The sequence below is a fragment of the Pteronotus mesoamericanus genome, unplaced genomic scaffold (assembly GCF_021234165.1).
Source record: "Pteronotus mesoamericanus isolate MK-2021 breed Mesoamerican mustached bat unplaced genomic scaffold, CSHL_Meso_final scaffold_1186, whole genome shotgun sequence".
Classification (NCBI taxonomy): domain Eukaryota; kingdom Metazoa; phylum Chordata; class Mammalia; order Chiroptera; family Mormoopidae; genus Pteronotus; species Pteronotus mesoamericanus.
In genome coordinates, this window is record NW_026555302.1 from 10090507 (window position 1) to 10115253 (window position 24747).

The 24747-nt window shown below is 56.8% G+C and overlaps 1 protein-coding gene across 1 annotated transcript in view; it reads left to right on the forward strand.

Moving 5' to 3' along the window:
- TNR (tenascin R) overlaps positions 1–24432 on the forward strand; it is a 63864-nt gene extending 39432 nt beyond the window's left edge. Inside the window, exons 11-21 of the mRNA XM_054587553.1 lie at positions 1041–1160; positions 1849–1995; positions 4441–4560; positions 7398–7541; positions 8242–8372; positions 9232–9364; positions 17143–17294; positions 18566–18662; positions 21729–21890; positions 23318–23481; positions 24313–24432. Of these exons, the coding sequence (XP_054443528.1) occupies positions 1041–1160; positions 1849–1995; positions 4441–4560; positions 7398–7541; positions 8242–8372; positions 9232–9364; positions 17143–17294; positions 18566–18662; positions 21729–21890; positions 23318–23481; positions 24313–24432 (1490 nt within the window). The remainder of the gene's footprint in view (positions 1–1040; positions 1161–1848; positions 1996–4440; positions 4561–7397; positions 7542–8241; positions 8373–9231; positions 9365–17142; positions 17295–18565; positions 18663–21728; positions 21891–23317; positions 23482–24312) is intronic.
- Positions 24433–24747: the final 315 nt, after the last annotated feature.

Here is a 24747-nt window from a genome sequence, read left to right on the forward strand (position 1 = left end):
CCGCTCCCCCCAGACTTGCGTGAGAGGCCCGGGATAGGAAGCTGCCCTTCAGGAGGTGGATGCGCCCAGTGCCTTGACTTGAGGGGCCAGGGCTCCGGCGGGTTGGTCCAGAGGTCCGCCGCCACCAGCGCGGGAGAAAGCCCCGGAGAGAGCTCCTCTCCGAGGTGAACCCCCCACAGGAGGGAGAGCTCCGCTGCTAGTCTGGAGAGCCGGCCCGTGACGGCTCGGCGAGGTCGCTGGCGCTGAGGATGCTGCCTCAGACTCGGACGGCCGTGCTCAACCTCTTGGGCCAGGTGCTCTGGAATGGGGTGGGCCAGCGTGGCGCCTGGAAGACCCAGGCCCCGTGAGACGGACTGAGCCGTTCTCGCCTCGCCGTTCCCAAATGCAGTCCCAAACACGAGTGGCGGGTGGGCGAGGACGCGCGTGTGGGGTAGTTTGCCACAGCCTGACCAGCGCTCACGGCTGGACGAGGGGGTTGAGCCCCACCCTGGTTTCCATCCTGCGCTGCTCCAGCCCCCAAAGTAAGTGAATAAATAAAGTGCGCAGCCCAAGGGAAATGCAGTTTAGGAAAGTGGGTTTTTTTCGGGACTTGTGCTCTGAAATCTCTCTCCAGTCAATAGTCAGTTCTTCCAAGTGGAACCAAAAGGGGCTGCTAAAAAATAAGAGAGAAACAGGGCTGGGTTTGCCCAAGAGAGAATGGCCACGTTACTCCTCGTTCAGAGCAAAACGCACAGACTTAGGGGCACCTGCCCGGCTGGCCGTCAGTGGGTAATAAACAGTTGCCGCACAGACAGGGACCCTGCCGGCGGGCTTGACGTTGCTGAACTGTCCTCCGTGGCTGTGGCTGGGGCTGGACCTCCGGGGGGGCAGACGAGACTGCAGCCTGACTGTGGGGTCAAGGGTGCCCGCGCACACGCAAGGTCTTCTTCTCTGCCCCTGTGACGCCGTGAGCCCTTGGTCTGCATAAAGCCAGGGACAGGGATCCCTTTTTCACACGGTGCTTTCTGTCTTTTTCCCCACAACCACGGGGTCCCTTGTAGGAATTGATCCCCCCAAAGACATCACAATTAGCAATGTGACCAAGGACTCCGTGGTGGTCTCCTGGAGCCCCCCTGTCGCATCTTTTGATTACTACCGAGTATCCTACCGGCCAACGCAAGGTAATGAGGGCATTCGATTTCTCAAAGACAAATGGGATATGGAGCGGGGTGGAGGCTGTTACGGGGAAGGAGCCCATTCCAGGGAACCTCCCCCCGCCGCCCCCGCCTTGCATTTTTCTCCTCCCCGTGGCATGTCCCATCAGGATGAGAGCGGCTGGGTGTGGAGCAGCCAAGGAACCCTGCACCCACCAGCGACTCTCATAAAAGGCTTCCCCACGTTCACCCAGAAAGCAGGTCCCTCACCATCAGCGGTAACTGGTCACAATCACCTAGGCAGTGTCGTGAGGCGCAAAGAGCCCTAAAAGAATCTGCCAAGAGCCAGAGTCCTGTGCATGTTCCTGAAAGAGTGAAGTCTAAGACTGGAGCCCTGGGGTGAGGGGGAGGGAGGTACCTGAGGACCCGGCTGAACCAGGGGTCGGCTTGGAGGGAGCCGCAGTGACGGTGGCCGTTTCTGCCGCTCCAGCCAAGATGTGAGTCAGAGGAAATGGGCCAGACCTGGCCTGCGTCCTGCCAGTCCTTACTGTTGTGCACGGGGCCTTGGTGGAGGGCAGAGCCCCACTGAGCGCTGAGCATTGCACCCGTCCGTGCGTCGTGGCCCAGCGCTCCCAGGAGCCCCTGTGTAGCCTGTGGCGTGAGCTGCGCTGACGTGATTCCACTGAGTGTTAACTGTGGCTTCTGCCCTTCCTAGTGGGGCGGCTGGACAGCTCTGTGGTGCCTGACACCGTGACAGAATTCACCGTCACCAAGCTGCACCCAGCCACCGAATACGAGATCAGCCTTAACAGCGTGCGGGGCAGGGAGGAGAGTGAGCGAATCTGCACTCTCGTGCACACAGGTAGGTGCATCAGCGCTCCCACGCACACAGGAAGGCGCGCCTCCCTGGCCTGGCCAACTCAGAACCCGAAGGACCTGCGGCAAACGGAAGAGGCCGAGTGAGGGTGTTCTGGCTGCCCCGAGGGCGCTGGGGTGCGGCTCGGAGGCTCCGTCCCTGGGCACCCAGCTAACTCATGCGTCACGCACAGCAATTTGCAACTTCTCTCCCCCCGACCCTCTAGGAGTCGTGCTGGTCTAGGGCAGGGATTTTCATGGAACTTTCGATCTGAAATGTGACCTTTCAAAGACCCACGACGGAAGTGAATTTTAGAACAGACGCCTGAATCGTCCCCTCTCGTTTTTTAAATGATTCAGAGAAGGAAATTCCACCTCAGCCAAGGAAGGGGCTGTTCTCCCAGTAACAAGCCTTGCGGTCGTGAAACCTCTCATCGAACACAGTCACGGCCGCCACGGAGCTGCGGTTCTTGCTTTGTGCTCCGGGGCTGGAGCAGGGAAGCGCCGGCCCCTCTAGAGGCTGAGCCCCTGGGGGCCTGAGGGCAGGGCTCTCCGGGCCCTCCTCCGGCCCCTGCGCCAGCCCCTCGGGCAGAAGGAGCACAGTTGCTGCGGAAGTCACCGGAGGGGACAGCTGAAGCTTGATAACCTAGCCTCCCGGTTAGGCTTTCGTCCGCCCAGCACATGGGAACACGTGCAGCGTGGCTCCCCAGGGGAGCACCTGGGCTTCCCGGGGTTACGTGCTTTCCTCGGAGAACAGGGTTTCCCGAGTGAGGAACATGTCGCTTGGACTTGCTCTTTGCTTTTGTAGAGACTCTGACAAGTACAGAGACAGCATCTGAGGCCATGGCCAAGGAAACATCCCTTCAGGAACTCAAAATTATTCCTCTAAAGACACCCACAGACTATTTGAATCTTTCCTAGTCTGCTTCCAGGCCCGTGACTGCAGAAAACCCAGCCATGTTTTTGGGTCGGTCTTACCCCTTCCACCAAATTACCTGTCACTGTTAAAGTATCAAGAAATATTGACCCAAAGGGATGCCCAGTGAGTCGACAGAAGTCCCCTTTACACCTTCCTGAAAGTCTTAGAAATTCGTGATAAAGAAATTAGGCATTTCTCCCTGAGAAGAATAAAATGGATTTTAAGAGTCTCCTACCCCCAAGGTAAGAGAGAACAGGAACTTGGGTCCAAAAACTCCTTTCGTGGGATCGTGGTCAAAACCAGTAAGCATCTTTCAACAGTGCATCAACCCAAACCACCCTCCTTCAAGGTCAGGTGGCGCTATTTTGGCAAACCTCCAATAACCAGATTGTTCAAGAAACGTCTTCTGTTGTTGCCATTTGTTGTTGTTGTTTCAGCATGCGGTCCATGATTTTACAGTTTTTGGAAATGAGTACTCCTTCGAGGTCTCATGCTTAAGCTCAAAGAGATCAAGCTGATCCAGTTCCGTAAGACTTTTCTTCTTTAATTCTCATAAAAGAATATGAGAATTTGAAAAATTCACTGAAGGCAGAGACGATAGATACAATTCAGATGTAAAAATTATAAAAATATCTTCTTGCTGTTGCTTGGAAATTAGGGACGTAGGCAAGCAATGAAAACCTTCAGTTACAGAACAGGACCAGGTCTACAGCGCAGCTTGGTCCGCACAAGCCAGTTACATGGCATTACATCAGAGCTGATACCTAAACCATAGCGATGGCATCCATTTCTGAAATGAGTCCCAAGTTCATGGGAGGGAGGCACAGTTAGAATAGGAACGTGGTCCTCCGACGGGCAGACGGCCCTCCCGACAGCAGCCCTGGCCTCGACCCCGGAAGAGTCCCTTTGCCTCTGTGTGTCCCCGAAAGATCCCAGGACTCAGTACAGACTGAGCCCTGTGAGTAGGAAAGCAGGGGTGCGGTAGCCAGGGAGGACCTCAGAGGCGACCTGAGTCCCACTCAGTCACTGCACAAGGGTTCGTTGAGAACCTTGTGAGTTTTGGGGGCTGCGTGGAGCTGCCGCCACAATCCCACGGATCACAAGACGAGCCCCTTGCCTCTGCGAAAGTGCAAACAGCCCAAGCAGCATATTCTCCCATTCACTAAGGAATTAGAACAGTTTCTATATGTTCTTAGCTTTTCCATCTAGCTTGAAATGCCTAGGACACATGGCCATGCCCTGGAACCCCTCATAGCACCTGACAGCACGTGAATTCATTAAAAGAAAGGTCTGGGGAGAACTGCGCACTTGAGAGGAAGGAAGATCAGGAGGAGAGGAAGGGGCTGCTGGAAGCAGGAGGTGGGAAAAGAAAGCGGTCTCCACTCACTCCCTTGTTTTGTATGGCACAGCGGCAGACGTGTGTCGTGGGGGAGACTGGGAGACGCCACGGGCGGAGCTGCAGGGGACCGGCCACTGCGCGGCCAGCCCGCAGTCGTTCCTACCTCTGCCTGATGTTCTCCTGTCCTGTCGCAGCCATGGACAACCCCACGGATCTGACTGCGACCCGCGTCACTCCGACGGAAGCCCTGCTGCAGTGGAAGGCCCCGGCGGGCGAAGTGGAGAGCTACGTGCTCGTTCTCACGCGCCTCGCAGGTGGGTGTCCGCGGCCCTGTCCCTCCGGCAGGTGCGCGCGGTGGGGACTGGGACTGAATATGGTGTGAGAGCAAAAAGACCCAAAACATCGGTCAACCTGATGGACAAATTAGGATTTCCTTGCCCTCCAGACGTCCCAAAACTCTATCAACTATGGGAACTGAGAAAGTCGGATCTGAAAGGTTTAAGAAGGGCACGTAACCACGGGCAAATACAAAATCAGAGAAAGCGCACTAGAGAGACAAACTCAGAATTGAGCTAAGACTGGCCCCAAAGTGCTATGAGCAAGAAAGCAGACTTTTCGCCCCGGCTGGTGTGGCTCGGTTGGCTGGAGTGTCATCCCGCACACCAGAAGGCTGGGGGTTGGCTCTCCAGGCGGGACACATACCTAGGTTGTGGGTTTGATTCCTGGCCTGGGCACATACAGAAGGCGACCAATCAATATCTCCCCCCGCCAGCCCAAATCAATAAAAAGGTATCCAGTGAGGATTTTAGAAAAAAGAAAGAAAGCAGGCTTTTCTAGATATTTACAGAGCAAGAAAAGCATTAAAGTTATAGGACCATGTTTGGAACAGATAACACACAACAGGTGACAAAGGACCAAGAACTAATAAACCCCTGTGTTGCTCTAGGCTCCCCCACCCACATGTGGCCCAAAAGCTAAGCCCGCATGAACTCTGAGATGCAAAGCCGCCGTCGTCGTGCGCATTCACCACGTGCTGTTTGAAGTTGAATAGTGAGGCCCAAAGGAAAGCAGTGTCGGGGAGTCCAAGCCCCTCGGCTGACAAAAGTTAGTTCCCTGCCTAAGTTACGTGCGTGACCGCAGAGTCGTCGTGGGTTATCTTCAGGAATCTGAGGACAAAGTTACCAGAAGACAGATGGCAGGCGGATTTTCATAATTAAGAGGAAATCCGCCCCCCCCCCCGAAAAAAAACCCCAGACACAGACAACAGTGTGATGACTGCGAGAGGGAAGGGGGGAGGGCGCAGAGGACGGAAAAGGGAGAACACACGGTGGGGGACGGAGACTTGACTGAGGGCGGTGAACACACGGTGCAGTACCCAGGCAGCGTGTTACAGAGCTGTACACTGGAACCCTATATAATTTTATAAACCAGTGTCACCCCAGTAAATTCAATAAAAATAAATAAAATAAATTTTTTAAAAATTAAGGGGAAGTCAGTTCTGTGAGCTTCAAAGAAATACACTGATTGTCAAAACTTGGGAAAGTGAAAACCAAAATTGATTATTAAAGGGGAAAAAGAATTAACGATTACTCCATACCAGCACAGGTTGCCTCAGAATAAGTTTTCCCAAAACTACTTCATGACCTCGTTTTTTATTGGCACATCTTTTAGCGTGTTCAGCAAGGCGTTAGAAAAACCCACTTACCACGTAGATGCAGAGCTACACGATGGGTCATATTCGGAGCTACGGAGAACTGTAGCTGATTGAAAGACCCTCCTCGGAGAACGCGTGACATTCCTGGGGCTACGCCCTGACCCCTCTGTACACACGCACAGCCCACGCCAACCCCTGGTGACGATGCAGACAAGGGTTATCACGCAACGTGTGCAGCGTCCTGGTACAGACCAGCATAAAACATCGTGGGCCACATCCATGGGCCACTGAGGTCAGGACCACAGTGTTTGGGCGAGGATGGGAGCAGATCTTAAATAGAGAATAAGAGAAAAAAAGAGGATTCCAAGAAGCAGGGCAGCCTGTGTGCATTTGCAGAAATGTGAGAGGCGAGGAGGAGTTGCGGCTGCCATAGTTGGTGTGGTTGTCGCATTGACTGATGGCAGGATGTTGAGTCATGTGCGCTCGTCCAAAGGGTTAGTTTAGATTTTAACTTATTTGCATGCCTTTCTCTGCCTGTAGAACACGAGACACTTGACACTTCAGGTCTTACCTAGTTTGAAGAAAATACCTGGTGGACTTTGTTAAATGCTGAATGACTCATGAGCAGAAGAATTCTAAATGCACAAGACAGGGCTTGGCCTTGATCTAATGAACAGTTTTTATCAACAGCTTGAATGGATACAGAGAAGACATGCTTACCAAATTTGCGTATAAAACAAAACCATGATCAGTAGAACCCAAACTCAAATGTGGTTTAATGAACTGAAACAGTTCACTGAGTGTTCCAGATCTCATACAGCAAGGCCAAAACCAATGGAAGTAAATGCACAAAACCCACTACACAAGGTTGGGCTGGAGGTAGTTATAAATAAGGTCTCAGATTAGTAATAATCTTTGCTCATGATAACATCACATGACTGCCTCAAAACCTAACGGGTTAACGTAACTGGCATGAATAAAAGCAGATTATGATCCCATTTGTTTCATTGGTCAGTGCCTCTCCATTACTGTTCTCAATTCTCTTCTGAGTTTTGCATCTCAGCGGCGGCACTGATAAACTTACCTATCTGGAGAAAGGAAGTCAGGATTGTGACTGTTTTATAACAGTCTCATATGTGTCATGAGGGCTGGGGGCTGAATTTTCTCAGTCCAGAGAAAAGGGGACTTGGTTAGGGAGGGGTGGAGGGAAGGCCTCACATGGACAAAGGATTTGGTTTATTCTTTGTAACTCCAGATGCCTGAGTGGAAGTTACAAAAAAGACAAATCGGCTTCCAAATAAGGAATATTTTTCTCAATGAAGATGCAAAACACCACAAGAGGGGATCCTTGTATGGAATAAATTGCGAAACTAAATAACCTCTGAACAATCACCCCCCTGCCCCCACGAACTCTCCCATGTTGACTCCTTGAGAAGTGCCTTGGGACGCGGGAAGCCTGTCCCCATTCAAGCCACATTCACGTCCCTCTGATTTCAGCCGCTGGGGAGACCATCCTGGTTGACGGAGGCAGTGAGGAATTTCAGCTCATCGACCTGCTCCCCAGCACCCACTACACCGTCACCATGCACGCCACCACCGGGCCTCTCGCCAGCGGCACCATCAGCACCAACTTCTCTACGCGTGAGTGCGCATGCGCTCAGCCGCATTCCCCACATCCCTGGAGGCTTTTGTGGATCCTGAAATCGTTCAGCCTCCATGCAGTGGGCTAGATTATAGTCTCCGGGTTTGGACAGGGTGGCTATGAGCTGTTCTTATTTTAGCCAACTGCAGCCCAAACACCGGTGAAAATCAGCGGAGGCCCCCGGCCCGCAGGCCCACGTTCTGTTTTCTGTTCCTGCCCTGGGTCTGGTGACAGCAGTAGGCCCAGGCGGAGAGAGGCCAGTCCTGGAAATGCATTAGGCCCAGAGGGTCTGAGGGACATTAAAGGGCTTAACCCTGGGAGGAGAGTCACTGGATATGGCTGTGGCCAGGAGAAGAGCAGGCAAAGGTAGAGACGTGAGGCTGTTAAAAGTTCAAGAGTGAACGCACAGGCATGTAGGTGTAGCAAGGTCATGAGTCCAGACCGAGGGTCAGACTGGAAGCTGCCAGTTCTGGGGCCGGCGGCCAAGGGGAGGGGAGTGGGGGACCGCTGTCAGGACGCTCCTGACCCCGGGGGGTTATCTCGTGGCTGGGAGTGCCCTCTGCGCCTGTCCGAGCGAGGACCGGGGTCAGCACGTGAGCAGGCCGAGGCCGCGCAGGTGGGCCAGCAGGTGTACGTGGCTGGACTCAAACAGGGAGGACCTGGAGGGCTGGCGCTCCCGGCATTTTCCCCTCTTCGCAGTCCTGGACCCTCCTGCAAACCTGACAGCCAGCGAAGTCACCAGACAGAGCGCCCTGATCTCCTGGCAGCCTCCCCGAGCAGAGATTGAGAACTACGTCCTGACCTACAAATCCGCCGATGGAAGCCGCAAGGTGAGTTTTCCGTGGAGGGGAGAGACATCTCCATCAAGCGGCCCACAAGGAGAAAACTAGGTTTTCTGCTGCGAATACACAGCACGCTGTCGAGGAAACGGCCCTGTCTGCAAGCCAGAGACTCGGGGTGCTGGCCCTGGCTCTACACAAAGGCCAATGCTAAACCTCTCCGAGCCTTTGCTCCCTCTGTAGACAACGAGGGTATCTACCCCTGCACCCTTACTCAGCGGCGGGTGCTTCCACATGATGGTGCAGAGCACACTGGAAGCTTCCAAGCCTCTGTAAGTAGATGGTACTGGAAGGATTTTTTTACTCGCGGGGCCAAGCAAGTATGAGCAGAATGCCAAATTCAGCAGCCTTTTATGCGTCTTGATAAGCATTAGAAAGGCTACATGTATATAGCCTACTGCAAAGAGATGACAAATCTCTGTTTTATATCATCAGTTAAAACAGCCTGTCTAGAACAGGGGATGTCAGGCTTTGGTTAGCAGTGCAACACTGTTCTAAAGTGAAATTGTACTGAGGAGCTGAACATGCAGAACAGATTCAGATAGAAGCCAAGTGGGTCTCCTGCGTGTGTGGCGGCGGGGCCTAGGGTCCTGGGGACACCCAGTGCCATCTGACAAGCACTGCGCCCGGGGATCCGGGTGCCCGCCCAGGTCCCAGCGCGCCCCTGGCCTCTGGGGACGGTAGTCTCTGCTTATTGGCTCAGTCGCCGCCTCTCTGTGGGCAGAGAGGATGACAGCGGCCGCTGCCGTGCTGACCGCGCTGGCCGTGGGGTGGGACCTTCCCGCCCCACGCCCCCGTCGCGAGCCGGTCCCGCCCTCCCAGCGACCTCCCCCCCCCCGCCCCCCCGCAGGAGCTGATTGTGGACGCAGAGGACACGTGGATCCGGCTAGAGGGCCTGTCTGAGAGCACGGACTACACGGTCCTCCTGCAGGCGGCCCGGGACACCCAGAGGAGCGGCGTCACCTCCGCCACCTTCACCACAGGTGAGGGGCTGACCGCCGCGTTGACGCCTCCTTCCCCCCACGTGACATCCGTCTCCTTGGCAGCCTCTGCTGAGGCTCGACCAGCGAGACGGCCACCAGAGGACCTCGGCTGGCCGCCTCTGTCCGCAAAGGAAAGTAACTAGAGGCCCAGTCCTGCCTTGGCCTCCTCTGATCCCCGTTTACGACCCACCAACCAGAGGGGCCCACAGCACAAACCGCAGGTCCCCCGGCCCAGCTAATGCGCCAAGTGAAGACGTCGGGTCCCTGTTCAAATTTCTGGCAGGCGTTTTCCCAGCAGACGTTATCCGTCCCCTCCCCCTGCTGCCTGTAATCAGAGAGTCGCCTCGTAAAGAAGCGGCAGGGAACCCTCACTATAAACACTGTGGCACTTTGCATTCCCATGGTCTCAACGCAGCCCTGGCAACGACTGGTGAGGACAGACTGTCAGCCCCATTTCACAGGGGAGGGAACAGGTGCGTGGAAGTCAAGGGACTCCCGTGGCTAAAGCAGCCGGGTCCGAGCTTGAACAAAGATCTCCTCCCTCCCCCTCCTGAGTCCGGCTGGCCCCCCTGCCGCCCTCAGTCACGCATCCGTAAGGGGGAAAAGTGTCCTGATGTGTGTAACAGGACATGAACGAAGGTCTACTCGTCACGGGCTTTGTGGCAGGCACTGCTCCGCTTGCATTACGTGTGTGATCTAATGTCATCCTTGTGGCAGCCTGTGAGGTATGTCCCATTATCCCGACGGACAGATGAGGAAATTGGGCCGCAGAGGGCTGAGGAGGGTCCCCCAAAAGCACACAGCTCTTAAGTAGGAGAACTGGGTGCCGACGCAGCTGTTCTGGCTCTGGGGTCTGTGCTGTTAGCTTTCCTTTCTGCCACTTCCCAGGGGCCTCTCTCTACTGTCTGTAACATGGGACCGCCCCGTCCAGACTTTGCGTTCTCTCCCTGCCCCGCACTCTGGGTGTGGCTGTGCACCGGCGCGGGGCAGCGGCGAGCCTGGCCCTTATCCCCAGACGCATGGCTGCCTGCCCCCTCAGAGCACCCGGGCAGCCTCGGTGACGGCAAACCAGGGCTGGTGGAGTCAGAGGCCAGTTCCGGCCCAGTAACCAGCACCCACCCCGACTGCACGGCCGGTGCCGCGGCTCCCCCCTTAGCATCACCCTGTTCGGAGGACGGGCCGGTCTCCGGCCAGCATTCTAAGCACTTTCTATGCCTTGTCTTATGAGGGGGGGGGAAAAGCTTCAACTTGGGTCCCTAAATGGCCTTCATCCATTGACAAGCCCTCACCTTGTCCTGTGTGGGCCAAGAAAAGAGACCCATGTCAAACAGATGCTTACCTAATGGGCTGGAAAAGAGTTGAGGTGGGGAAAAAAAAAAGAAGGAAAGAAAAGAAAAAAAATTTTTAAAAATAGCTTCCATAAAACCTCCTTTGATCAAGATGTGTTCCCCGGTTGCATTTCTGCCTTATAACATAAGCCCATTTCATTCTAACAATCACCGTTAATAGCTTCCTGTCCTCTGGTCTCTGGTGTTTGCCCAAGACTCTGAGGAGAATTTAATAGAAGTAGTATGGAGGAGAAAAAATATGGATACATTATTTATAATTTACTGTCGCCTGAAATTTCATCCAAGGTCTACTTGTCTTTTGGAGACATGAATATAAATGAGAAAACAAACAGTCCCCTCAGAGCACAGCAACTTGGCGACGTCGTCCTCCGAGAGGCAGATCTCATTGTCTCTCTTAATACTCCAAGAAGCAAACAAGGCGCTCGCAGAAGCTTGTCCTCAGAGACAGCGAACACTATAAAACAGGTTGTCTTGACCTTGAGGTTAAGCGAAGACAATCATTTGCGGAGGTTCCCGGTGATGGGTAATGAGAAGTTTTCTTTATTGCCTTTGCTCCAGTCCCTGCGCTCCCACATCCAGGCAGAGCCGCTCTCTGGGGCTCTTCGGGGAAACTCCGGGAGTCGATTCGAACGCAAGCTTCAGTTCTTGAGGTTGTGAAAATTAATGAAGATCGATCAACCCCGGGTTCTGGGACAATAGACAGCAGATCACGCAACTCCGCACAGTTACCAGTTAATAGTTGTGCTATTCGGGTTATCCGTTTCGTCTTGGGTGACTTTTTGTAGGTGACAATTTTCAAAGAATTGGGCCATTTCGCTGAATTTATTTAGACAGAGCTGTTCGTACTACTCAGCAGGACAGAGATGTGTGGTCCCTCCATAGGGAGAGCAGTGAATTTTGCCACATAGCAGTGCCGCCTGCCGCGTCCATCACTACCTACAGAATTTGATCTGGCCCATTTTCAGTTGTGTTGTCCCAGATGTTCCCAGAAAACCGAGTGTGGGTTTCCCTTTTCACAGTCACAGGAGGCCTCGCGGTATTCGCATGGTACCGTACACTCAGCACACATTTCTTGAGCCGCTACCATGGGTTACCTGCTACGCGAAGGGCTGAGGCCGGAGTGAAGGCCAAGGTAGGCCAGGTGACATTTACATTCTAAAAAGATCACTCTGGTTAAAATACGGAGAATGGATGCAAGCAGGGCCAGAACGGCAGGAAGAGACCAGGTAGGTGGCATTCCCATGACGCAGCCCCCTGCTGGCCACAGAGAGACGCCAGGCTGGCCGCTGCCGGTCTGTGGTCAACCAGCAGGCCACGGAGTTGGATCCCCTGGCCCAAGGGAGTCCAAGGACCAGTACAGCAAATTATGTCAGACTGCGTCTGTACGGTTAGGGCACCTCCCATTGATCTTCGGAGGGCAGAGTTGGAAGCCGGGTGGGCAGAACGCAGGTGGCCTGCGAAGCTTGAGGACCTACCTCAGCAGCCCTGCGTAAGGTGCAGACACCGAACTGATTTCTCAGTTGATTCTTGGTTCCCATCACCTCCTCAAACCTGTTACCACCGCTCCTCTTGCATTCCCACCACCACCACCTCCTAAACAAGTCTTACGCCTAGTCCGCCCCCATCCAACGCATTCTCCACACAACAATGAGGCCAGTCTTCCTGAAAACGGCAGCTTGAAGCCCGCCCTTGAATGCTTCAGCCTGGTGCCTCCAGGAGAATGTTCGGTGTTGCGAGTGGCATGAGCTGGCCCCCGCCTACCTCCCCAAGGCCCCTCATCCCTCCAACCCATCTCCTGGCCTCCTGGCCGACCCTGTAGTTCCCCGGGACACGCTGTGCTTTTCCATTGGCCTGAAACGCACTTCCCCATACTTCCCCTTTCACTTCTGTATCAGTTCCTAAAAGAAGCAGGACTTTCTGGTGAGCGCCTGCCGATCCCTGTCCCGTCCCGGGCCTCCCTGCCCCCTGCCCAGCTGACCCGCAGCGGCCCCAGGCTCTTGGCATGCTCATGGCCATGTTTTGCTAGCTCCCTGTGTCATCTCTCTTCCAGAACACATAGAATTTAGGATTATGTTTATCTGTGCTTCCCACCAATGTAAGTAACCTAAAAGATAAGGTTATGTATTTTTTTTTATATTCCCAGCTCTTTCTTAGCCCAGTATTTAGAACCCAACAGACACTTCCTATATGTTTGTTGAATGAACACATAAAAGAATAAATAGGTAAATGAATTAGGAGATGCTGTCTGGGTGGCTAAGGCGATAGCTCTGACAGCCCGCGTGGGCTGAACAGGTAACGCTGCCCTCCCCATGGACCGGCCAACCACCACCCACTGCGGGGCGAACAGGCCCGAGTTCCGGTGGGCCATGGCGGTCACCGGCGCACCTGCAGAGCAGCACTTTGCTGTGCTGCGTCTGTCCTCAGGGCGACGCGCTGGCATCTCGGCGCTGGCCCTGATGCCCCGGCCGTGAGGGCGGGCCGTGGACGGACGCTCTCCAGAGCTCTGACTCGGGCCGTTTGTAAAGGCTGGATCCAAGAACACCATGCAAGGAAAGGCCCGTCCCTCCCCTCCCAGGGCTGGGAGCTGCCCGACTGCGGCGAGCGTCACGTCGCTCCCCTCGCTCCCCTCAGCTTTCAGCCTTCAGGTCCCCAACGCAAACCGATTTCTGAGCAATTCTTCCAGAAAGCGCCCCGGTCCTATTGATCTCACAATTACATCTAGGAACACTTTAACCAGGAGACATTCAGTGTTCTGATCACTTGGCATTGCTTTCCTCTTAACTTGGTAATCAGCACAGCCTGTGCTAAAAAGGAGGGAAAAGAAAAAGCCTCTTTGTGGGCCAGCACACAGCTGTTGCACCAAAGGGAAGAGAAGCCTCCAGTTTTGCTCTGGGCCCTAAAATTTCTGTCTTGGGAAAAATTCCGGGGATGACCTATGTTAGGGTCAAAGGTGAGTTTCGGATGACATTGGATGGTAGGACATCCGGAAAGCTCTGGATGCTTCCAGCCCGCCTTGCCAGTTCCCTGAAATCCCTGGTCCCACAGTGTGCACGCAGCGAGCACAGCGGAACGGGCAGCGAGGTCGTCCTCACGATGAGCCAGGCCAACGTCCAGCAGCCCGCAAGTCAGACCTAACAGGAACACTGGCTCCCCAGGCTTCACCTCAAAGCTAGAGGCTCTTGTTCCCTCTGTCCCCGGCCCCCAATCTAAATCTCAGCACCTGCCCACTCAAGACATACCTATGAGAAAGTGAGAGGGAAGGGGGGCAGAGAGGCTCGGTGCAGTTATCGGCACAGCCACGGCATTGGATCTAAGCAGAGGGGGCTGGCCACCAGGCCCCTCAGGCGCACTGATTCCACTCCGTGGCCCCTCTGGGAATGGGGAACAGTACCAGAGAAAGAGGGGCATTCAAATCCAGCCAGGCTGCAGGCGCACCTGAGGAGCTTTGGTAAAACCCTGAGTCCTGGAGGCCTGGCCCCCGACGTTCCCATTCAGTAGCTCGGCCACAGAACCAGGAACCTAAATTTGAAAAAAGGCCCCCATTTGGGAATAATTCATGAGCCTCCTATTCCTCTCATCCGCTGAAAAGGAATAGTAATTTGATGAAGGACTGGCGAGTAAGGAGATGCCTTTGGCAGCCCTCGGGGCCAGAGGGGTTGGAACGCAGGGGTTTTGTGACATATATATTCCCTCCCCACCCCCAGGAGGTGGACGTCCCAGCCCGCTGCTCCTGCTGGTCTGCACAAACCCAGTGCTCGCTGACTGGCCTCCCATCAGGGCTGCTGACTACGCTATAGTAGGGGCATCTCTAAGCGACCAGGTGGCCTCGCAGGTTGTCACAGACAAGAGAAGTGCACCCAGCTGCCGGGCACCAGCTCCTCCCATATTTGCCAAGTGCTTCCCCCAACCCGCCCAACATGGTGCCCGTCCCCTCACATAGAGCCACCTGGGACCCCCCACCCACCCAACCTCCCACACGGCTTAGACCACGCTTCACTCCTAAGTCGATTGTATCCTCATTTTCCAACTTTAAAACTAAAAACAGGAATAATTCTTCTATACAACCGTCCTCCCAATATTTAAGAACTTTCCTCCAGGGCAGGTCATCTCAGGTGGTTATATTTGTTTTGGGTAGTCTCCCTTTAAAGCAGCTAATACACGTGAACCTTTCAAAAGTATCAGCAACATGACTACTAAATAATCTATGTGACTGATGGGAAGTCGCCTGTGTAAGATCATTGACCAACTGACTCTCAGGTCTGGTTTAGTTTCCTGTGTGTATTTGTGTGAGGCTGCTGTTTTAAGGTTTGAGAGAAGACGGCCGGGGATGCGCGCATTGAGCACTGGGAGGAAATCTGGGGTTCTGGCTCCTTGGAAAAGCTGATTGAGGAGAAGGGGCTGTTAGTGCATAAGGTGGGAGTGAGCTGAAGACCAAGAGCATTCGGGGCTGCCTTGTGCAAATGAGAAATCCAGGCTGAGAGAGAAGGCTGCTTGCTCCAGAGATAAGGCAGACAATGGCCTACAAGCTGGGAAATAATCACAGTGTCCCCAAGCTCCCTGGCAGCTGTCCCCGAAATATAATTGTGACCTCTAGGCACAGGTGGGACAGCGAACACTAATGAGCTCCAGGACAGGCTGCCGATGACAATTAAGGGCATTTCTGTAGCTATTCAGAAAATCGGTTTTCCGTTTGGAGGTAAAGATGCTTAATTTGAATGTAGGAATTTTTTTAGGTCACTTTGGCCTTTGGAGCTCTACAGCTAGACATAGGCATTAATTCACGCTTTGCCACACGGACAGAGGTGGATCCAGTCACGTGTACCGTGTCCTGTTCCCCGTTTAGCAGAAGGCACAGAGGACTTGACTTGCAGCTGGAAACTCAAGTTCAAGTGACTAGAGGATTCATGTGATCTTCCTGAGCACAGTCTTTTTCACTGTGAAATAAGCTTTTGATTCATAACAGTCTGCGTTCCTGTCGAGTTTCTTGCAAGGATTCAATGAAAATAAAGACGCACTTGTCAAGCACGAGTTCTGCAGACAGACGCTGTCCCTCCCCGGCAGGGCCGTGCCCGAAGCCGGCGGCACCTTGTTCCAAACTGCCTGCCGCGAGAGCCGCCCCGAACCGGGGCGGGCGGGGCTGAAGAACGGCCCTGTGCTGAGGAGATAACTCATCTCCAAAGGCCCCTGCGTGAAGTCTGCGGAACCCCAAACTCTTCCCAAAGCGGGCTGCTTCGCTGGTGATCTGTGACAGGTGTTTAGGCGACCTGGCCCTTCAGTGATGTTATGTCTCCTTCCTTGTGTGGCGTCATGCTGTCATTTGCCCTGACCGGCCAGCAGGCCAGGACCAGCTGTCACACCCTGCAGGCACTGCCACTAGGGGACACTGTGGTGACCGGCCTGTGAGGTCCAGACGCAGCTGCCTCCCGCCTCTGCCCTGCAGGCCACGGCTGCAGGTGCACCCCGTGCACCCCGGCCACCCCGGCCTGTTTCCGCGGCCCCCGGTCACAGTTCTCACTGGCGGGCCCCGCCTCCCCCGCGCTCCGGCAGCTCCATCAGGCCGGAGCCCCACCTCCGGGACCCCCGCTCCTCAGCCCGCCAGCGAAGCATTAAAATGTGCCCTGAAACCAAACTGTTCAAGACACATGATTTAAGCTTTGCTTTCAGCTAATTAGATATTGTTCTACAAATTGGGCTGTTCTCGCTGAAAGATGAGCAGCAATTTATTCCCCCTGCCCTCTCTTTAAACTTACCCTGAACTGTAAAGCATGGCCATTTGATTGTTTAGCCCAATCAGGAGATTGTTTTGCACGAGGACTAGATGCCCGTCTTCCTGTGAACGCCAAGCTGATTTGGGCCCCCTCCGTGGCCGCTGCGATGGGGGCGCAGTGCTCTGCTCAGGCGCCCGGTGTCCGTTGGAGAGGTGGGTCCTGCCGCCACTGCCCGAGCAACAGCCCCGAGCTGCACTGGCACCTTCACCTTTGGGGGGAGGGGTATTTGTATTATCCCCACTGTACTGGCGAGAAAACGGTTGCCCCGGGAAGTCAGGCCACCGACCTACGCCCGACAGGCATGGGGAGGAGCCAGACCTTGAAGCAGCTCTTTGGTCCTCAGACCGCGGGAGGCTGTATATTGGTCTGATGAATCCAACGTCCGCTGGGCGGGGGCGCCTGCAGGATGAGGCAGGGCCCCCGCACGCTGAGGGAGCCCCGGAGTGGATGTCTCTCGGCTCCTTACTTAAAACATTGTGAGGTTTTTTGTGTGTGCGTGGTTATGCGTTACAGTGTATTTAATGGGTGGCCCAAGACGACATTTCGTCCTCCGGTGTGGCCCAGGGGTGCCAGGGCCGGACACCCCCGCCCTGCTCCGGTTCAGGGCGCTCGTGGCCGGGGGGAGAAGGCCCCTGTCTGGAAGCCGCCTGTTCCTCTGCAGGGGGCCGGGTGTTCCCGCATCCCCAAGACTGTGCCCAGCACCTGGTGAACGGCGACACGCTGAGTGGGGTCTACACCATCTTCCTCCACGGCGACCCCGGCCGGAAGCTGCAGGTGTACTGCGACATGGCCACGGACGGCGGCGGCTGGATCGTGAGTCCCGCGCCGCTCTCCGCGCACGCCAACGTCCTGGCGCCCTGCCCCGCGGGGCTCGGCGCCTGGGGGCCCCAGCTGCACCTCCCCTGCCCGCCCCCTCGGTTGCCCCCGCCTGTCCCTCCTAAGGGCTCTTCATTTTCCTCAGGGCTCCTCCTCGGCAGCCCAGTCAGAGGTGTGGCCAGGCAGGGGGGAGTGGCAAACCACGGCCGCCGTGGCCTGGCCCCGGGAGGGGGTTCCTTCTGCCATGACCGTTCCGGCAGGGACAGGGACCAGTGGCTCAGACAGGCCGGGGGTCTTGCCTGCTGGGGACTGTGGCTACGATGAGGAAACGGAGGAGCTGAGCCTCTGGGGGGAGGTCATCAGGGTCTCTCTACTGGATGCCTGCCTGTGAGGGGACGGAACATGGAGAGGCACCTCCTGTTACAAAGGCCACCTTTGTCCCCATCCTTCCTGGGCCTCCCTGGTCCTTCCCCGGATTGCCCCAGCCTTTAGGGAGCACCAACTATTAGGAAAGGAGAGACACCGTTTCCTGCCAGTACCCTCTCTTCCACGTCTGACCGCTCAGGGCAGAGAAAGAGAAGGGTGGCCTCCCAGCTGTCCCCACCCATCAGTGCAGCCCGTGAGGGGGGCAGGAGGGCGCCCGCAGCCGGGCCCCAGCGCAGCCAGGCGTTCGGGGCGAGGGTGCCGATAGATGCGGGGTTCTGAATGGAGGGAAAGGGTGACCGTGCTCATAATAGCTACTCTTGGGAGAGATTTCCTTTTTTGTTTCTGACATATCTGCGCCTCCTTCGTGAAGCATAATTGGAAAATTGAAGCCGAGGCTGATGTAGTGGAGGTTAGATGAAGCTGGCACTTAAACAGCTCGGAAAATGAATGATATGCAGTTGCTTGGCCTGTGCTGGCAAGATGACAGTGGCTGGCTGATCGGAGGTTGGTCCTGTTCTTGGGCTGAGAAATGCTTTCTGCTGCACCGCCTGGTGCAAAACAATCTGAGAGCCAAGCCGATGTCCCCTGTTTGGGGGCTCAGTGTGTCCCCGAATCTGTTCTGCGTCGCAGGGGTGCAGCTGTGTGCCAACATCGCACCCAGGCCTGTCCGTCGAGAGGCGCTGGGAGCCGCCTGCGCACACGGCGGTTCAAATGCCCAGCTCTGTACTGTGACCCTCCTTGTCCCCATGTCTGTGCCGTGGCAGATACAAAACTCGGTGACAGGGAGTTCCTTGCAAGAGTTCTTTCCCTCGGTGGCCCACGCTCTCCCTGTCTCTTCACAGGTGTTCCAGAGGCGGCAGAACGGCCAGACCGACTTCTTCCGGAAATGGGCGGACTACCGAGCCGGCTTCGGGAACCTGGAGGACGAGTTTTGGCTGGGTAACGCCTCCACGTTGCTTTCCCTGCAGAGCTGCCCAGCGCTCCGGCGCCTCTCCCTTCTGCGGGCCCATCTGGGGTTATCAGCGGCCCCGCGTCTGTTGAGAGGCTGACAGCTCGTGGATTGCTTTCAGTTCCACCGTCTCTGTTTGGCTGCACTATCGATCTGTGTGTATCTGACGGTGGCGCTTTCCTCTCTGCTCCGTCTCTTCCTGTTCTCATTAATAGTCTCTTATGCTGATGGGTCTCGATGTGAGACAACTACAAAGGCACAGGCCGGCCGGTGGGCGAGGGGGCGTGAGGAGCGCCAGGGCGGAGGGTCGCCCTCACCGGCCAGGCACCAGCCTGCAGGGCGGGGGAGAAGGAAGCCTTTGCTCACTCCAGCCCTTGGGGAGCATTATTTCCCTGACTTGGCAGGGGAAGGAGGAAAGTGAGAACGGCATTAGTGGAAACCGGCAATTTCCTAGGGATCTCACAGGAGCAGGCGGTGTAGACTGAGGGCTGAGCAGGTGAGAGAAGCGCACGTCAGACCCAGGCAGATGGCGGTGCCACTCCCGGGAAGCGGTACACGCTTCCCGACCTGCGTCTCTCCCGCTTAGGCTTTCGGCGATCTGCCCAGGGCGGCGGGGCAGGAGAGCGAGGGCGCCCCCGCCCCACCTCCCTGTGCCTACCTCTCCAGGCCCGTTACCTCGCTGCCCCTAACGGGCCTCCACGCCTCCAGGACCACACGTTGCCCACGTGGCCCCAGGGATGGTCTAACTCACCCCACCCTCTGAGCAGTGACGAACCCCATTTGTAGAACTGCTCCGGGACGCCCCATCACCCCCGGTGAAAGCCAGGCCCCTCAGCTCAGGCATCAGGCCTCCCGCTCTCCTCTGGAGCCTGCTTCCCACCCCGAAGACCTCTGCCCTTCCCCGATGGCCCCAGCCCCACAGCAGGCTCCAGACATGCCCAATCACTGCTGTTTGTTTCCTCTGCAAGGAACTCTGTCCCGGCCACCTGTCCCCTCCCCTGTGCACCTTGCTGTCCATCTACACACATTCCCTGACCCAAGAACCTGCCCTACCCACTGGCCTCCCCTTTGCCTGTGGGAGGATTGGACACCCCCTCATTTGTGCCCTTTCCCTGTCTCTCGACTATTCTACGGAAACTTCCTTGAGGGCTGCGGCCACACCGCAGTCCTCTCTCAACCCTATCGCCTGTCACAGTGCCTCGGGCCAAGGAGGCACCTCCACAGTAGCCATGGCTCGCTCGCTCACTCACCAGGAAGAATTCAGTGAGCACCCGTTCAGGACCCAGACCTGCATTTGCTGATGTAGCTAATAAAGACATAAGGGGAAAAGCCTGGAGAAGGAAGTCAAGGAATAGGAAAGTATCCTCACCCTCCAAGGGTCCGCAGGCGGAGCCCGTGAATCGGCGCGCCCGCTACAGCAGCACCCGCACCCCAGGCCTGCGCACTTAACGTTTTCTGTGCATCCCTCACTTTAGTCCGTTAAACCCATGGTCTGGGGGAGGGAGTGGCAAAGCACTGCCAGAGATGCAAAGCCGGTTACGTGCGGTGGTAAAAGGGGGCCTCGGAAGTAAACGCGATGGAAACCGTGTTAATACTAGTAAATGGCAGTTACATGCGGGGGTCGCCAGCCTGTTGTTGTCGCTGATGGTGGTGGCGGTGACAGTGGAGATCAGGAAGCGCTGGGTGTCGACCCACAAAAGTGCTGGAACCGAACTGACACCGAGAGTTGGGGCTAGAATCGGGGTTAAGGCTTCCCCTCGCACTATCGAGAGGATTTGGAAATCCCTCTCCCTGCATGTTCAAGGTTATTGAGTCCTTAGGCCCCAGACACTTGTCACATTGTCAGAGACATCTCCCCACCCTGGGAGACACCACACGAACCTACAAGCTGCTGACGGGGAGGCCGCGGCCACGCAGAGGAGGACGAGTCGGGCTCCGTGGAGAGGCACCGAGGGAGGAGTGGGAGCAGGAGGGACGGGACCAGGGAAGAGGCAGGACAGGGCTCCTTTTGACGTGCAAGTGGGGGAGGGGCGAGACCAGCCAGCCGAGGGCAGCTGGGCCGAAGGAAGGCACGCACAGCGCGCAGGTCGGGAGGAGACGTCAGGGCAGCAGGGCCGGAGGCTCCTGAGCAGGGGCCCAGCCTGCCGGCCCGTCGTTAGCAGCAGCACTCCGGTCGGGGTGACACTGCGAGCCCTGGTTTCTGTCACAAGTGGGGTGCCCTGGCGGCAGAGCCTGGGACAGGGATTCCTGTTCAAGGGACACATCTGGGGGCGCTCTCAGGAGAAGGGGCACAGGGGACAATGCGGGGCGAAAACGCAGAAATGCAGCCTTGGTGGGTGACGAGCCTCAGGCAGGCCCCCAGGGAAGCTCTGACCAGGAGCTGCTCCTCAGGGCTGGGGGCAAGGGGCCAGGCTTCGGTTCCCTGCCCCCGCCCCCCACCCTCAGGCACCGATGGAGCGCCGCCCCTCAGGGTGGGGGCGGGAGAGTGTAGCTCCCAGGGCAAAGGCACTCCCGCCCCGTCGGGGACGATGGTCCGAGGAGGAGGCAGCAAGCGTCGCGTGGAGGCTGCGGGAGGCGGGGGTGTGAGCAAGGTGGACGGACCCCTTCCTCCGCAGGCTTCTCGGGGAGTGGGGGTCCAGGTACTCTGCGCCCCAGGGGCCCCCCGAACGCCTCCGACCACTATTGGTGCCTCTTACTTCCTGTCACTCGGACCAGAGGGTTCGCACCCATGGGACGTCTCTCGTCACTTCCTCCTAACGCCACGTTTGGAGCGCGAGGCAGCGGGGACAGGGCCGGCACAGCTGCGGCTCGGGGCCTGGCCGTCCCTGGGTCCAGACGGGACATCCGGCCCCCTGAGCTGGCCTGCGCTGGCCTTCGGCAGGACATTCAGAGCCTGGGAGGGTCTGCTTGACCACTGCCTGGGAAGGGCTGAGGCGCAGAGGCATCCGGAAGCCCCCCTCTTCCTCAGCGCATTTGTCTTGAGGCCACCGTCCCCGTTTGCTCCCATTCCCAAAGCCGCTGGGCCAGGCGCGCGCCTCCTCTGCTCACCCCCGCAGGGCTGGACGACATCCACCGGATCACGTCCCAGGGCCGCTACGAGCTGCGCGTGGACATGCGGGACGCCCAGGAGGCCGCCTTCGCCTCCTACGACAAGTTCTCTGTCGAGGACAGCAGGAGCCTCTACAAACTGCGCCTCGGGAGCTACAACGGCACCGCAGGTACCCCGGCCGCCGGGCGGGACCAGGCCCCCGCGCCCCGGGCCTTCCCTGCGGGCCAGCGAGCAGGGCTCAGGTTGTCCCTAACCACTCGGGGGACCTGAAATCAATTTCCCAGGACTTGAGTTTCCTCGTCTGGCAAATGGTAATAATGACCCCTGCCCTGCCTCACAGAGTACTCAGGGGGGGGAAAAGATGCAATTAAGTGCGGTGAAAATGCTTTTAAGGCTTAAAAAACAAAGGTGAGTGGGGGGCCACGGATTATTTTTCTCGTCGAGATTAATCAGTACAGTTTCTCACCCGAGAGCAGAGTCGTCTCCTGTCTGGGCAGGCACCTCCCCTGTGGCGACATCGAGGAAAACCATCTCTGGACTAATGAACATAAACTGGATCCCCCCCCCCGATTTTGAGGTGCCCCCCCATGAGAAGTCACCATCACCCCCCTACCCCCACGGAGCAAACGACAGCGCGTGAACGTTCCCCACGGCCACATTTCTTTTCCTTCCACAAGAACCACCTACATTGTCCCATTTTCTGTATAGATTTTTATGACAGTTCTACTAAGTAGAACAACCGTGTCTGGAAGCTCCATTGCATTAATAGTTTTATCAGAACGTAACACCGAGTCTGCTTCTTGGCTTAGCCAAGCTGTTTCCTGGGTTCTATTATAGCACATGTCATAAAACCTGTTTTGCCAAATGTTCTGTTGTTTGGTACATGGAGTTATCGGTCCTCTCATTAACTCCAATTTTGGGGCTAAGTGCTCATGTATAATTTTAGCAACATCTTTATGCCTCTTGGCACTAAGACCGTCGAGATGTTGCCCTTCCGTGTCTGCCTCTGTCCAGTTATTTCTCTGTGTGGCCAGGTACATTTTTCCAAAGAGGAGACAGGCTTTCCTTTGTTATTCTTCCTGTCTCAGGCCACCCCCAATGGCCAAGAGCCCTGCCCAAAGCGCCCCACCAAAGGCCCAGTTTACCACGCTTGGGGCATGCAGTAGCCACTGAAAAGGAGTGTGTTAAAGTAACAGGCTGAATCATTTCAAAAATAGCCAGGCTGCAGGGCGGTGACCCAGGTGGACCCACGTTACCACGGCTCGTCACTGTCCCCTCTGGAGTCAGGAAAGCCTGTGTTTCAGTGCCGGCCTGGAGGAGACAGACGGGAGAGGCGGAGCCGAGGGGACGGAGTTCTGAGGAGTCGGGGGACAGGGGATGAGTTGGAGGGAGCAGCGTGGAGGCGGCGGCCCCCCGCCCCGGGGAAGGCGGAGGCGGCTCGTGCGGCCGGGCTGAGCAGCAGGGGGCGAGGGAGGGCTGGCTACGTGGGAGGCCCCTGCAGTGGCACCAGGCTGGTCGGGAGTGGCTCACACGCCCAGAAAATGCTGGCCGAAGAGGGACAAGCTGAACAGCCTCACGAGGTTTTCTTTTTCCCAGGGGACTCGCTCAGCTATCATCAGGGACGCCCGTTCTCCACCGTGGACAGAGACAATGACATCGCAGTTACCAACTGCGCCCTGTCATACAAGGGGGCGTGGTGGTATAAGAACTGCCACCGGACCAACCTCAACGGGAAATACGGGGAGTCCAGGCACAGTCAGGTGCGTGAGGCTCTGCCGCCGTCCGGCAGGGCCCAAAGCTATGGAGCCCCGGTCCCTTGGCTTTACGTTTTAATTGCACGTGTGGTCTCAGCCCCCCCCCTACCCGCACCCCACCTTTTAAAATGAAATACTCAGAGGCTCAAGAAAGGAAGGTCGTGGAGAGAACAGGAGCGCAGACCCTGCGGTCTGCGCAGGACTGAGTCGAGGCCGAGGAAGAAGAGGGGCAGCCGGACTTAGGAGCTAGGACTCCTAGTCAAGTCCCATTTCACTTCCTCATCTAGAAGATTCCATGAAGATCTGATCAATGCCAAGGCAGTTTCCCAGGCTTAGCTTTAGCCTCGGATGTGTCCCAGGAAGGGAGAGATCAGTGTAAACCGGACTGCCTGTCCCCACTGGAGACCGCACGTCCAGGGGGTGGGCGGGGTGGGCGGGGTGAGGGGGCGGCCGGCTGCACCACCTGGGGCTTTCCCGGGTAGCACTGGAAGGCCGGCAGCCAGGGAAACCCCGCTGTCCTGGGCAAAGCCAGAGGGTCGGTCACCATCGGTGGGAACCGCCTGACTCCCCCACAGAGGGCGGTCACAGGGTGACTCTCTTCGAGGTGCTTCTGTCCTGGTGGGGTTTTGAAATCCAACTCTCAGTGACTGGGGCACGCGAGTCCTGAAGGCCCAAACCCGCAGCTGACAGTAAGGAGTCGGCTGCGATACGTTCCAGGTAGAGGCCCAGGCCACAGGCCCGTTGACCAGGAGAAGCTGGAAAGGGGCCGCGCCCTGACCGCCCTGGGGGCGCGGCCACGGCCGGGCGGCCTGACGCGCTGCCCTCTCTCCTTCCCAGGGCATCAACTGGTACCACTGGAAAGGCCACGAGTTCTCCATCCCCTTCGTGGAGATGAAGACGCGCCCCTACAGCCCCCGCCCCGCGGCGGGGCGGAAACGGCGCTCCCTGCACGTCTGAGCCGTGGGCGGCCGCCAGCCGACTGACCTTTTCTGTCATTTGTTTGTATTTTATAATAGGACGCAAGGGGTGGGGGGTCATAGTACTGTGCTTTGCAACATAGTATGCGTGTCAGGAGGACGCAGGGTGTCGCGGGAAGCAGCTGAGAAGCGGCTGCTCGTGGTGTCTGCTGCCCGCGGGCCTGACCCTCAGGCGGTTCTCCCTCCTGCCCAGCCAACCCTAATCTCCTCCCTCTTGTCCCGCCCGGGAGGGAAGGGAGATGTTTTCTTCAAAGACCAATTCAAAGGCAGGTCCTGGAGTCCGGCGGCTGTGGGG